This window comes from Microtus oregoni, unplaced genomic scaffold (assembly GCF_018167655.1).
Source record: "Microtus oregoni isolate MIOR12 unplaced genomic scaffold, Mior012 000009F_ref0000495, whole genome shotgun sequence".
Classification (NCBI taxonomy): domain Eukaryota; kingdom Metazoa; phylum Chordata; class Mammalia; order Rodentia; family Cricetidae; genus Microtus; species Microtus oregoni.
The window spans coordinates 7,297,704-7,312,819 of record NW_024543068.1 but is presented as its reverse complement, the minus strand read 5'-3'; the positions used below and the strand labels follow the sequence as shown (position 1 = coordinate 7,312,819).

Genomic DNA, 15,116 nt, shown 5'->3' with positions numbered 1-15,116 from the left:
AGGGAGGGGAAAAGGAGTGGGGGGAGGGGTAGAAGGGTGGGAGGAGGGGGCGTAGGGGGGGAGGAGGGGGAGGGAAATGGGAGGCTGGGAGGAGGTGGAAACTTGTTTTTTTTTTTCTCCTTTTCTCAATAAAAAAAAAAAAAGTTATCCAAAAAAAAAAAAAAAGAGTGGGAAAAAAGAATGGCTTTTTTTTTACAATATGCTAAGTCACCAAAATAAACCTAACCAGACCAAGCCAATTTATATGTAATTTTTCATGTTTATGTGGCACTAGGAATCAAACCTAGAGCCTCACACATGCTAGACGAGTGCTCTATCTTTAAGTCAATCTTCAACCAGTTTTACTTTGATTTGAGACACAGTCTCACTAAGACCATGCTTGAACTGACTGTGATCTCCTGCCTCAACTTCCTAAGTAGCTAGGACTATAGACTAGACTCAAATTAGGATAATAATTTTTTTTCAAGATCCCATATAGTTTTATAAGGAAATAGCTTTTTATTTTTTTTCTTTTTTCTTTTTTTTATTTATTTAATTATTAAAGATTTCTGTCTCTTCCCCGCCACCGCCTCCCATTTCCCTCCCCCTCCCCCAATTAAGTCCCACCCCCCTCAGCCTGAAAAGCAATCAGGGTTCCCTGTCCTGTGGGAAGTCCAAGGAACCCCCACCTCCATCCAGGTCTAGTAAGTTGAGCATCCAAACTGCGAATATACCCAAGAGAGGCCTTATCATACAACAAAAGTATATGCTCTACGATGTTCATAACAGCACTGTTTGTGATAGCCAGAACCTGGAAACAACCTAGATGCCCTTCAATGGAAGAATGGATGAAGAAAGTATGGAATATATACATATTAGAGTACTACTCAGCAGTAAGAAACAAGGACTTCTTGAATTTTGCATACAAATGGATGGAAATAGAAAACACTATCCTGAGTGAGGTAAGCCAGACCCAAAAAGAGGAACATGGGATGTACTCACTCATATTTGGTTTCTAGCCATAAACCAAGGAAATAGCTTTTTAAACCAAAGTTTCTCCATCTATTCCCAGGATGCCCAAGTTTTTTTTTTGTTTTTGTTTTTTTTCCACATTAGCATTAATTTTTAAGTAATACTTTCGTCACATTTCACTTCTAGATATGAACAAAAAAGAAAGCTATCTATAATAACAGTATGTTTAAAGATTTAGTTTCCCCTAAACTGAATATATATATATATATATATGATATTTCCAACAAATGGAAAAAAACATTTAATATATCTTCATTTTTGTTGAGAACAGAATAATAAGTAATTATTCATAGCCTTAACAAGAACATACAGTATCAAATGTTTTGACGCATATTGTTTTGGAGGCAAATCCAAAAATTTAAAGTTTTATTTGAAAGTGGACTACAGAATGAACATAGAAAAACAAAGAGTTCAGTAATCAAAGTGCAAAACCCTTCTCAGTAACTCAAGAGCTTCTGTTCCTAGGTAAAACTCAAAAGCACGGAAGCCTCAATTCTCTGATCTGGAACAGGCACAGTTACACTGTATCTTCTTTCACCATTTGGGGGGGGGGACATGGTAAATAGGGGACTTTCCGATACCTAGCATAGGTGATACTATTAACACAGAAGTATCACTCTGAGAATGATCCCAAAAAGGAAGACACAGGAAAATTCTCCAGTACTGTAGAAGTGTATTTCTGTCTATAGAATCTTGATGTTCATGGATCTAAGCTAATGAAAGAAATACTTGGGGATTAAACTATGTAATGAAGGCTGCGAATGGTGAGCCATGCCTGTAATCATAACAAGGAAGGACATCTGCTGAAATTCCACGTGTTCACCACCCATCCTTCTCTAATTCTGAAATGAAGGAAGTGCTTTGGGTGCAAAAATGTAAAAACTCCAATGGAGTGGTTCTTTGGGATAAGAAGTTACTGAGCATTTAGTGAGGCATATTGCAGCAAGTATGAAAAATGTAGCAAGGAAATCAGACACAGAATGTCCTCAATTGGGCTTATCAACTAGGGAAGTGAAGGGAATTCAGTACAAGGGACAACAACCAAGAAAAAAAGGATGCAACATTCTACACTGAATTGATTGCTTTCGCATGTTAAAGGAATGCTGAAACATGTAGACCACACAGCATTCAGGATTCTGCCTTGTGCAAGACATCAGCTTTTCTTTACTAACTGTCTGTGATGGTTGAATGAAAATGGCCCCCATAGGCTCATAGGGAGTGGCATGAGATTTGGCCTTGCTGGAGTAGGTGTGGGCTTGTTGGAGGGAATGTGTCATTGGGGGTGGGCATTGATGTTTCAGATGCTCAATCAGGCTCAGTATGGCACTCTTTCTGCTGGCTGCTGATCTAGGTGTAGAACTCTCAGGTCCCTCTCCAGCACCATGTCTGACTGTATGCCACCATGCTTCCCAACATGATGATAATGGACTATACCTATGAACTGCAAGCCAGCCCCAATTAAGTGCTTTTCTTTATAAGAGTTGCCATGGTCATGGTGTCTCTTCACAAGAATAGAAATCCTAACTAAGGCACTATCCTAAGAAAGGAATTTAGATCTGGAATGGACAGTGATTTAAAATAGTATGTAGCCCCATCCTGTAGTGCCTGCCTGTCTAGATTTGGACTTCATCCATGTTGTCTCATAAAAAAAAAAATATTTTTTTCATATTTCCCTCCATTTAAACCTACATGTCCTTGCTTCTCTTTGGACTTTACTATCCAAACAGGTATTTCAAAATATAGATTTCACTATTATTAGCTAACTACTATAGAGGACTCTCTATATTGTACCTCTATATTATTTAGGGATTCTTTCTTACACTTTGAGTTTGACCCAAAAAAACAAACATCTTAGTCTCCACCACTATCTGACATGACAACAATCATTATTTCAATGCTATTGCCAAAATACTTGCCCCATCTTTTTGTGACTGTAAATCTCTGAACAATCTCTTTAGATCAAACCATCAGTATGCCTCAGCCTCCTGCATGGTTGTTCTCCCTGATGTCAGTCTTACTACCTCTAACCCAACTCTCACATCACTAGAATGTGATTCTTCTCTCATACAAATATGAGCATGTCACTCTTTTTCAAAGCCTCCTGAGTACTGATTACATGCTGATCTGAAAATGCCATAATATGCCTTTCCCCATAAACCTACTCCCCAGCTCAGCCTGGAGTCTCCTCCCTGTCATTTCCTGCCTTGAGATGTGGTTAAGAGTACTGCCTGCTCTTCCAAAGGTCCTGAATTCAATTCCCAGCAACTCATCTGTAATAAGATCTGGTGCCCTCTTGAGGAAAAGACCTGGTCAGTTGTCTTCATTGACTTAGACCATGCAACCCAATATGGACACGTTCAACAGAATCGCCATATATGGGTTGCCCATGTATGCTTCAGCATTGTAAGGGCATAAGTTTCATTTCATTTTATTCATTCAAACCACTTGGAGTTTGTTAGCATTTATCATGTTCTCTTTGCATGCAGGTCCTTCCACATGGCACCTTCATGATCCAGGAGAGACTTTTGATTTCCATGACAGCCTCTGCCTATACCTATCAAAATTCTTCATATAATAATCAAAGCTTCTACCCGTTTATCTACCCTTTCTAATAAAGCAGGTTCCTCTAGGAATTATTCATTTTTATGCCACAGAAAGTAACACAGCATCCAGAACATAATACTATTCTGTGTTAAGCAAAGGAAACCTTAGCCTCTATATGGCCTGCTAGAATTTACAACAAAATCTCATCCTTAACCTATGGAAACTGCTTGCCTGGCATTCCTTAATAGCTATCTCAACTCCCTCCTTCCTGTAGTGTCTTATTCTGATGCTTCACTGGTTATTTTATCTGCAAATCTGAATCAACCCAGTTGAACTTCATGTTTACATCACACCACCACTGGTCACAAAACAGTGATGATAAAAAAAAAAAAAACCTACCCAGCCTGCTAGCTCTTCTACAGTTAACACTAACAAAAGAAATTCATTTAGTAGATTTATGAAAACAATTACCGAATGTCCTCTGAGGTCCTTCCAATACTGCAAGATGTCAGCATGGACTAGCTGAATAGCAGTTCTACTTTCCATACAGTTTTTGTCCCCTGATTTCAGATCTTATCTCCAATACTTATAGAGCTGTCAAGTCATAGTTCATGGACATTACAGGATTGCAGCCCATCAATAACCTGAGCCATCTTTCTAGTAAATAGATTCAATTCCTCCCCAGTCAGTTGGTCAGCACAGGATTTTTTATCGCACCCTTTTACACTGTAGATGGAACAGTTGTCTCATGCAGTATTACAGCTGGTCTGATCAGAAGTTCAATCCCATTAAATGATAAGGGAAACTGCTCACCAGCTCCCAAATTAAAGAGCGATGATTAAGAGTCATCTCTGCCTCTCATAATTTAGCTGAACCACAGCAGTGAAAGCTTTCTGTTGAGAAATGATAAAGATTTTAACTTGAAAGAAAATTCTAAGTACATTGCTCTTGTTGTCAGAAGTGCAGAGTTAGGGAAAAGAAGAAGAGAAATGTTAAATTAATGCACAAGCGAAGTTCCTGGCCAATGAATTCTGAGATACCAAAACATGCATTCTACATTTCCAATGCAGAAGGCAAAAACATGAATTTGCATCTATTTCTAACAAAATGGTTGAAATGCACAGGAGTGATGTTCTTAAAGAACTGGAGAGAATTTTATACAACAAGGTGAAGTCTGTGCTCACTGTCAGTATTTTATTTTCTTATTCCCCTAACTAAAGCACGCTGACTTTCAGAGGGACCCATTGTTATGGCATCCCAGCCCCTCCCGCCCCCCCCCCCCCCGCAGCAAGCCCTCAGCAACCTCAGCAATGGTCGCTCAAATATTCCACCTTCCCACCTCCATTTGATCCATAATCAGCCAATTAACTTCCACATGATTCTTTTCTACTTTCTGTGCTTAGGTGTCTTATCTATGTGTGTGTGCATTTTGCCCATGTGCCTCAGTTTCTTGTCTCTGTACCTACCACTCCTACTGCTGGTGCCTGCAAAGGCCAGAAAAGTGCTTTATACTCCCTGCAGCTGGAGTTACAGATGCCTGGGAGCTGCCATGTGGGTACTGGGAACCAAACTCGGGGCCTCTGGAAGAACAGTGAGTGCTCTTAACTGCTGATCCATCTCTCCAACGTCACATAATTTTTTATAAGACCAAATTTAAGGGTTGTCCTTCCAGTGGCTTATAATGACACCCTTGCAACATTCTATCCCACCATCTTGCCAGCACAAACATTTTCCTATGCTCTTTGGCAACGTCTTCAAATTGCTATAATAACATAACATTCTTCAAAGAATGTTTTAGAATCTGTCCACACCTCAATATTAGACCAGATACTACATGAGAGCCATGGTGACTGACACAAAAGACTAAAGAAACATGAATATTGGCTAAATAAGCAAATACTCTACATGACCATACATATGGTGGTAAGACATTAATTGTGAATCAGATAGTAGGTAATATTCATTCTTTACATGGCAATGAACAAGTTACTTTCCTCCCATGAGATTTAGCTTTTTTTAACCTTTTTTAGAAAGAATAATGGGAATGTGGCATGTAGTCTGGTAATGCATACAATCCATAAGGCCCTGGATTCAAGCACAGCAATCAATCCATCAATCAACCAACAAACTTAAAAGTCTCTTCATACAGTAAACTATAAAACAGGAAGTGTAATTAACCTAGTTTATACTACTGATGGTTTTATGATGAAACTCAAATAAAATAAAAAGATTTAGATATGTGTACATAAAAGTTCAAAAAATATTCCACAAAAAACAAGTGCATACTAGTAATATCCCATATATTTTAATCAGTGAATTTACAAATTGATCTATCATATAAAAGTAGTTGTTACATATTCCAGAGCAAAAAGTGATGGACAGAATATGAGAGGAAGTAGGGGGAAAGTTATTAACACACATCACATACTTGTATGAAATTGACATGCAATAAAATGGCATAGCATAGTATAGAAATTTTAAATAAAGATAGAAAATTATTAATTTTTAACTTCTATTCACTTATAACTATTTTTGGTGAAGACAGAGAAGAGTTATCTTTAGGCCATACAGTAGGCCCTTCTCATCTTGTAAAAACCATCCTAGGGAGGGAAAGAATTTGCTTGAGACAAGCAGAGTCAGCAGGCTGCAAGCTTACACAAAAGAACTGAAGTGCATTTAATAAATACGTGTGAAATAAACATGAATTCTAGCTAGTCTGGCCTTTAGATATGTTCAGAGAGATTTCCAACAACATAAAAACTAGAAAAATTTGTTTCCATTACAATCTGATTCATAATTCAAAAATTTTATCACCCTTTATTTTCTAATTCTTTGCCTATACAATATATTTAAAATAAATATTTAGTGAGAAGAAAGAAACTTAGATGCTTCTTACATGTACTACTGTGACTCCTCTCTGGCAGACAGCGTCACAGCATTCCATGCTGTTATACAACAAAATCTATGGTTAAGGCCACCATGCTGATGCGCAGCTATAATAGCAGCACTCAGAAGGCAGGGGTGGGTTGATTTCTGTGAGTTGGAAGCCAACCTGCTCTATACAGCTAATTCTAGGAAGGCAGGGCTATACAGTGAGACCCTGCCTCAAAAGAAAATCAAAGCAGACAGGCAGACAGACAGGAGAGATAGATAGATAGATAGATAGATAGATAGATAGATAGATAGATAGAAAGAAATGGCTACACAAAACACAGCTTATTAAAGATCATAAAACTTAGGATTCCATGATGAAATACCTTGCTTTCAGCTAGCCAGCGATGTGGGTCATAATGTATTTCAGGACCAGAGGTAAATACCTACAAAAAGAAGAAAGAATGTTAAAAATAGGTTTCTCTCTAGCAGGAATGTACATAAATAAAATTATTGACCATGCATCCATAGAAATCGTCCTTAAATGCCAGGATTTGAAAAGTGGAAGATTGTATTAAGTACACAATCAATTTCAAAGCACAGTTATTAAGTGGCTATTTTGCATGTATTTCCTTGATGACAATAAACAGTCAGCTCAGGTACAGACACAGAAGATGATCTAGCTGTCATGGGCTACTATCACTAGCCCCTGGAGGTGAGCCCATGAGGCTTCACCTGGAGCGCAACCTTGACTAAAGCCTGTTTGCTTTGCCTGTGACTTCCTCTCAATGCTGCTCTGTGTAAGGTACTCTACAGAGGTTTAAATGTGCCTACACAGAAACTTAACTCTGTTTCGTTTATCCATCTTTATACACTGGGGTCCATTTTGTTTTGTCAAAGACTGTGAAGAAGAGACAGCTCATCAAAATGAATTTATGTGAGCATTGCTTTAGATTTCAAAACAGACACGAAATTTTGTATTCAACTGTTGCCTATATTAGCTGCTCTGATTTCCTTTATACCAACTCCTTTATAAAATCACTCAACATCTGGTTTTGTCTTATTACTGAGCTGAATCTATACTCAAAAGCTGTTGATGTCTTTATAATTGTAAACACAAATTGCATTATTACCAGTTTTTCAAACTCGGTGCTGTATAGGATATATTCACAGAACTTGTCGATGTTTTATCTAAAAATATCCTTTCTTTTATAAAGAGATGTACATTCCTACTCTCAAATGCTTTCATATCTCCATATGTATGTGCACATTTCTCTGTCAGAATAACAGTAGCTAATTTACTTAAATGCATACTTAATGCATACTAAGTATCTACCACATTCTATATACAAAAGTGTTGTCGTATTACACTCAACCCTTCTCTCAATCACTTATTTCTTTACTTTTAACCCAGCTCTCCTGTTGTTTTTGTTTTGTTTCATTTTGTCTTGTGTTTTGAAATAGGATGTTGCTTGCAATGTAGCCCCTGGCTTCTCTGGAACTGTGGAGACCTGGCTGGCCTCTCTTCTGCGGCTCCCTAGCAAGAAATAAAGGCCTAAACCACCACACAAGTTCTAACCTAAGGGTGAGCTGCTCCACCTTTTCTTTTTTCTTTTTTTTTTAATTTCATTTTACATTCCAACTATGGTCCTCCCTCCCACTCCTCCTTCAGACAACCCCCCCCCAGCCCACCACCACCCACTCCTCCAAGGGTAATAACGCTTCCTGTGGGGAGTCAACAAAGCATGGCATATTAGATTAAGGCAAGGGGAAGCCCCTTTCTCCTGCATTAAGGCTGAGCAAACAATCCCTGAAGCTAAAAGCATTCTCTGTCCCTCTGGGCCCCTAGACAGGTTTCTCTCTGCCCACCTGTTCCCAAATAGCCACTCTGAGGCTTAATATCAGTTACAATTGTCTGCTGAATGTCTTGGGCTTCTTACTGACTAGCGCTACCTATAAATTAACCCATTTCCATTAGTTTATATTTTACCACGAGGCTTGTGGCTTGATACCTCCCACCTTCTTTCCCCAGCAGTTACACGGTATCTCCCTGACTCCACCTTCTCCCTTTCTAAGTATCTTTGAACTTTTCACCTGTCCATTGGCCAAAACAGTTTTACTCATCAACCAATAAAAGCAACACATATACAGAAGGACATACCACATTACATACCACCATAAGGAATTGGCTCCAAAGAGCTAGCTCACACCAGGGCAAGACTCTGGTTCCATTATCAGGGGGCCAGCAGACTGACTAAGCTACACTACTGTCCTCCACATGCAGAGGTTCTAGTCTAGAGGTCTCATGGAGGCCCCACAGCTATTGGTCTAGAGTTCTTGAGTTCCCACAAGAATGGTTCAGCTGTCTCTATAGATTTATTTTCAATCAGGTTTTCCCTAATTGCCCAAATTTTCTATTTCTTCTTCCTCTTTCAACAATGTACTATGTTGCTAAATATCTGTGAGCATCCATTTGTCACAATTAGACTTCCCTTTTCACTAACAGACTCCATTAAATCTTTACTGCCTCAATTAAATCTTCACTTTGAGCAATAATAAATACTTATTTTGATAGAGGAAATATAAACAATGCTCATGTTTCATGATTTGCTTCACAGGTTTACAAATGATCTCATACTTTAAAGAACATCTTTAAGCAGTTAAACGTGGCAGAACAATAGGCAATCAGGGTCATTGGGAAAAGATACTATATAAAACCAAAGTATAAATGAAATTCACAAGTGTTTCTACACTGCCACGCACACAAAGCCCACTCAATGGACAACAATGAGTGCCCATCAAGATGCCATCATAGCAAACCTCAAGGAACTGTGACAAGAACATAGTAGCAGAGCTGTGCTGTAGGGAAAAAAAGGCAAAAAGAGAACATGTATGTATATCTAAACACAGCAAAACACAGCATTACTTTCAGAGTATATTAAAGGAACTTGTTCCCTATAAAGCAGTAGTTCTCAACCTTCCTCACACTGCAACCCTTCAATACAGTTTCTTGTGTGGTAATGACCCCCAACCATACATTTATTTTCTTTGCTACTTCATGACTGTAATTTCACTACTGTTATAAATCATAATGTAAATATCTGTGTTTTCAAATGGTCTTAGGTGAACTACTGTTATAAATTGTAATGTAAATATCTGTGTTTTCCAATGGTGAATCATATGGAAGGGTTGTTTGACCTCCAAAGGGGTCATGACCCACAAGTTGAGAATCACTACCATAAAGAAACAATATTTACGAATATTCTTGTCCATGAAACTCAGGTGTTTTCAAAGAGCTGCATGGAACAAGGCTTATTATGCTTCTTATAACATGACTCACGTGCTTTGATTTTAATGCTCACACATGACTGAAAACTACCCGAAATGAAATACTTAAGCATGGAGTAAATGCTACATTGCTAATATATGTTCCTTCATATCAAGTTAGGGTTTACAAGTCACATACTCAAAAAGTCTTAACATTGAAGAAAACAGCATTAGAAGGGGGAAAGATAAGTGGCATAAAGACCCCATGGCCTCCCCAGAGTCAGTTTCCACTTCCACCCAAACACTGCTCATCTTTAGTCTCACGGCTTGCTCATAGCGACCCTTGAACACTGTCTCAAAAGAACATACAGGGAACTAAAGATTGCAAAATATCTACCAACTCTATTAATTCCACCAATTGAAATACTTAAAGTTGGAGCCTTGGAAGTCTTTAACTGAAACAGTATATTTTTATTTTCTTCAAACATCACTTAGAGAAAAAGAAAGATAGGGGAAAAATCAGGAAAAAGGGAAGAGACCTCAAAAGACCTCTCTCTGGTAGAGGAAGAAAAAAGAACCTAGCTCCAACAGAAAACCACCTAAGCACAATATGGCATTTCAGTATGGCCATGCCAAAAATGAAGTAAACACAACTGAAATTAAGGCTGCAGCCTGACGTGTTAGGAGGTGTGTCACGTGGAATTCGGCAATGCCAGAGCAACACTTCTAAAGTGTCAGCCTTCAAGAAATTCAGACACCCATGGGACACTCATTTTATACATCATCTCCTGACAACCATTAATTAGGAAGTAATAAACCCATCTAAACATGGGGAGTACACGGATTAGAACTTGAACAACAGGGAAAGTGCAAGAGCAAAGTGCTTACTTGGCCTGGCCCCAGTCAGTCTACAAAGTTTCAAGTCCTACTTCAGAAATCATCACACTGAATGTAGGAAAAGTACCCAGCCCCTCCTGGTCTGCTTCTCTTTTCTACACTATATTTTATGGAGTATTGGAGAGATGAGTTGACGTTAAGGGCTAAGAGAGACACAGCCTATACCATACTTATCATTGAACCTCTCAAGAAGAATTAAATAGATGGTAGCAACATTACTAAAAGGCTACCATGGTGGAAAATTCAGAAACCAAGCTTCTTGACTCAAAGAATGTTTTCCTTGATCAATATTGCTACCTCTTTGTTGATGGGCTTTCCTGCACTGAGTGAGACATGGGTAACTGAGTAGAACAACATCACACTTTCACCAGGACTGGGTAGGTATAAATAGTTTCTAATTCCTAAGCAATGCAAGAAGTTATTTTGTTTCATAAAAACTTTCTGAAACAAAACTGAGACTCCCATGTAATCACATGTTACAATCCCATTATAATTATATGTTTGAAAACAAACTGAAAATTTAAGGCACATTGAAAACTCATAATTACTTTCAATTTCTCCAATGAATCTTTGGAGAAAGTTTTACAAGCTGCATCAATTTCCTTTCCTATTACACCAAGAATGGATTCCTGTTCCGTCTCCAAACAAAGAAGTTGATCCTTCAGCTGTAGCCTGGCCTCTTCCATCCTCCTCAAGTGTTCTTCTTCATTACTTATATGTTTCTCCTGTGGCATGAAATAAAACAGAACCTTATTAAGTAGAGCCAAGACACAGATATCTATGCAACCAAACCTAAGAACAGGATTAGAACAGATATGACCAGCCATCCCTTCACTTAGAATAATAGATATCCCATGAGAACTCAAGTATAAACAACTGGCAAAAATTCTACAAACAAAAGAAATAATGTTGAAAATGTCCTTTGTGGTTTGTTAACAGTGCTGTTAGTGGGTAAGAATAAAAGCTAAAATCATAAATTGATCTGGGGTGAACCCTAAACATTAGTAAAACACAGAAATATAAATTACAAAATACGGTGCTTGCTTTCAATGTGTTATCACCTAAACTCCATCACAACACGCTCCTCCTACAAAGTTCTCATCTTTTTGATGCCATCATACCACACACATGCTTTTGAGACATGAAAATTTAATAAAAACCAAGATGGAAACGCATTCCAAGTAAATAAATACATTTAATGAAGAGAGGTTTGTCAAAAGTCCTTGAAGAGATTACAAGTACTTTGGGGGTCTCCTCTAGGCAGAACAATTTGCAATCATTAGTATTTATTATACAATTCTCAATAGTTGTGATTAAATAATTTCATTAAAAACAAGCACTCTTGATAGGAAAAGCTCAAAATTCCCAGTGCCCCCCAAGTCCACATCTTTAGGAACATTGACACAACACTGAGAATGCCTCACTTTGGGTTGAGAATTAGAAATGTTTAACTGGGAAGGTCAACAAAAACAGTCCAAACCCTCAAAAGCTCTAGAATATGAGCTGCTCCTGATCTCGAGCATGTTGAACCATCCCTGCCATCTCTGGGATGAAGCCATTCATCCCAGAAATGAGTTAATTTAAGATATAAGACTTAGTTAATAAGAATCCTGAGCTAATAGGCCAAGCAATGTTTTAATTAAAAAGAAAGCCCACATGATAATCTCGTTAGATGATGAAAAAGCTTTCAACAAAATACAACATCTCTTTATGATAAAGGTCATGGAGAGAGCGGGGCTACAAGGAACATACCTAAACATAATAAAGGCAATATACAGCAAGCCAATAGCCAACATCAAACTAAATGGAGAGAAACTTACAGCGATACTACTGAAATCAGAAACAAGGCAAGGTTGTCCACTCTCTCCATATCTATTCAATATATTCAACTGCTATGCACTATAAAGCAGTGTTCGGACAGTCCAATTGTGAAGAATGGAGCAGAATGGGAGGGGCAGATTTTCCTGAGAGATTCATTGGGTCTTATTACCATCTATCTAGGCCATAGAAATCTGCTTTATCTAGAGCATTCCTTATCATTTTTTTTTCATTTTCATCTCTATAACAAAACCTAAAGCTGAATCATATATATAGAAATTTATTAAGCTCCCAGTTTTGGAGCCAGACAGCCCATGACTGGACGGTCCAGCTCTTGTGAAGATCCGTGGCTTCATTACATTATGCGGGGAGCATGTGCATGTCAGATCTCAGGTGAGACAGAAAAAAAAAAGAATGTGCTAATCAAAACCCAACTGTAGTGGTGCACGCCTTGAATCCCAGCGTTCGGAAAACAGAGGAAAGTGGAGCTCAGTGAGTTTGAGGCCAGCCTGGTTTACAAACCAAGTTCCAGGAGAGCCAGAACTCTACACAGAGAAACCTTGTCTCAAAAAAACAAAACAAAATGTAAAGATGAAAAAAAGAAAGGAAAGAAAATGTGCTAATCACAAAATGATAAAGCGAAGTCCCATTGACAGAACAGCAGGTGTCACAAAATGTCCACTTTAAGACAAGAAAGGTTTATACTAGTGACATGGATGTCTAAAAGAAACACTAAACTCTTTAAAAGTTCAACCTCTCTCTCTCTCTCTCTCTCTCTCACACACACACACACACACACACACACACACACACACGGCTCAACCCATTAATTTATAATTCCATGATCAAGGCATAATGCTGCAATTATAGACAGATATTCCAACATATTCTTTATGCTCCATAACACTTTCTCCATAGCCCTAAGACTGTAAGGAAACAGAACTTTAATAGTAATGTAACAGCTTCAAAAGTAAAGAACAAAACCAAAATGACCTCTTGATAGGCTCTGTGACACAGAGCTGTAACGTCAAGGCATTGAAGGGTGAGGCAAGAGGACTGAAGGTTGAATTTCTGTCTTGTCTGCACTGCAATTCAAAGCCAGCATAGGCAAATTAGAGAGACTGTCTCAAAATATAAAAACAAAAAATATTTGAACAATATTTAACAAGCTAGGTGTGGTAATGTATACCTTCAATGAGCACTCCCTAAACAGAAGCAAGCAGTTTCTGTGAGTGCGAAGCCAGCCTGGTCTATATAGTGAGTTCCAGGACAGCCTGGGCTACACAGTGAAACCCAAACTTGAAAGAAAGAAAGAAAGAAAGAGGGGAAGGGAGTGCTAAAAACGGCATTTTGTTTCCAAAATATTTATAACATGAAATTAAAAACATTTTAACATACTTTAACAAAACTTATTTTAAATAAACTGATCATAGCCTAAGTAAATCATTAATTTTTAAAGTAATCATTTCCTTTACCTTGAAAACAAACTTCAAGAAGAAAATATGAAATGCTTCCATCCTAAGACCGTCTTTAATACAACACTGGGGGAGGAGAGATAGCAAGTAGAACACACAGGGACCACACACTACCAAACAGCGGAACTAAAGCCAGTAAGATTTAATTAAGATTTATTGGCAGTGTGGCTTGTTAAACTGGAGCTACACACATCAATCAAGAAGTTGTGATGAGGAATATTCCGGAACTTAGGGAAACAGCTGACTTTAGCTTTAAATTCAACAGTAACGTTACACATAAATTATGAAACCTCCCTGAACAAAGCTTGGACCTGTCTATAAGTCCTTAACCTGACTCTGTAAGGAAGGCTCCCACTGCTCATGCCCGTGGCAGCAAGAGAGCTGTGGCACCCTGAAATGTCGCCCATGGAGAAAAGCCATCCACTGTGAGTTTTGTTAGAGATGTGGAAACCACGTCACCAAACTGTAACCCCAACTGTCTTGCAAAATAGGCAGAAGAAAACTATTATTTGTGGAAATCCCTTCTGGTGCTTGTCACGTCATAACCACTTTGTTCAAACAGAATTAAAGACAGAAATTGCACAATAGTAAATTCTGTAAACTCACACTAGTCATATACATGGATGTTGATATAAAAAAATGAGCAAAACAAAACAAAAGGCCTGTGATGTGGCTCCGTGGATTAAAGTTGAGGAAACGCGAGTACTTAAGCCAAACTCCCAGAACTAGGGCAAAGGTAAAAGAGATTGGACTCTACCAAGTTATCTCCTGACCTACACACACACACACAATGGCACATGAACTACATGAACACACATCATTTATATACTCAAAGACACACATAATAAGTTAAATAGAAAAGCAATGGCAACTTTAAACTCAAGAAATCAGACAGAACTTCATAAAGACCTACTTGTCGTCTTGAGAGCAGCAATGCTGAGAGAGGAAGAAAAGGAGAAGCTCAGGAAGGCCAAGAACTCTCCACCTGCGCTAAAGCAGTAACACGCGCCTTCCTCGCCCACATGGACATTACAGAAACAACATACAACCTCAAGCTTCAAACAGGAACATGGGCCATTTCCATGATACTCCACATGACCCCATACTATAACACCTGCCATAATATATATCTTATGCCTGGCCCCTCACCAAGCTGAACTCCTTTTAGCCAAAGATGATATTCCTCTTTGTTACCAAACAAAGTATCTCAAATACCAAGCAATTAATAAATTA

At 38.4% G+C, this 15,116-nt stretch overlaps 1 protein-coding gene across 1 annotated transcript in view; it reads right to left on the bottom strand.

The window, feature by feature from the left end:
• Cep128 (centrosomal protein 128) overlaps positions 1-15,116 on the bottom strand; it is a 358,487-nt gene that overhangs the window by 202,315 nt on the left and 141,056 nt on the right. Inside the window, exons 17-18 of the mRNA XM_041658366.1 lie at positions 11,139-11,315; positions 6,813-6,872 (exon numbers count right to left, since the gene is read on the bottom strand). Coding sequence (XP_041514300.1) covers positions 6,813-6,872; positions 11,139-11,315 — 237 coding nt within the window. The remainder of the gene's footprint in view (positions 1-6,812; positions 6,873-11,138; positions 11,316-15,116) is intronic.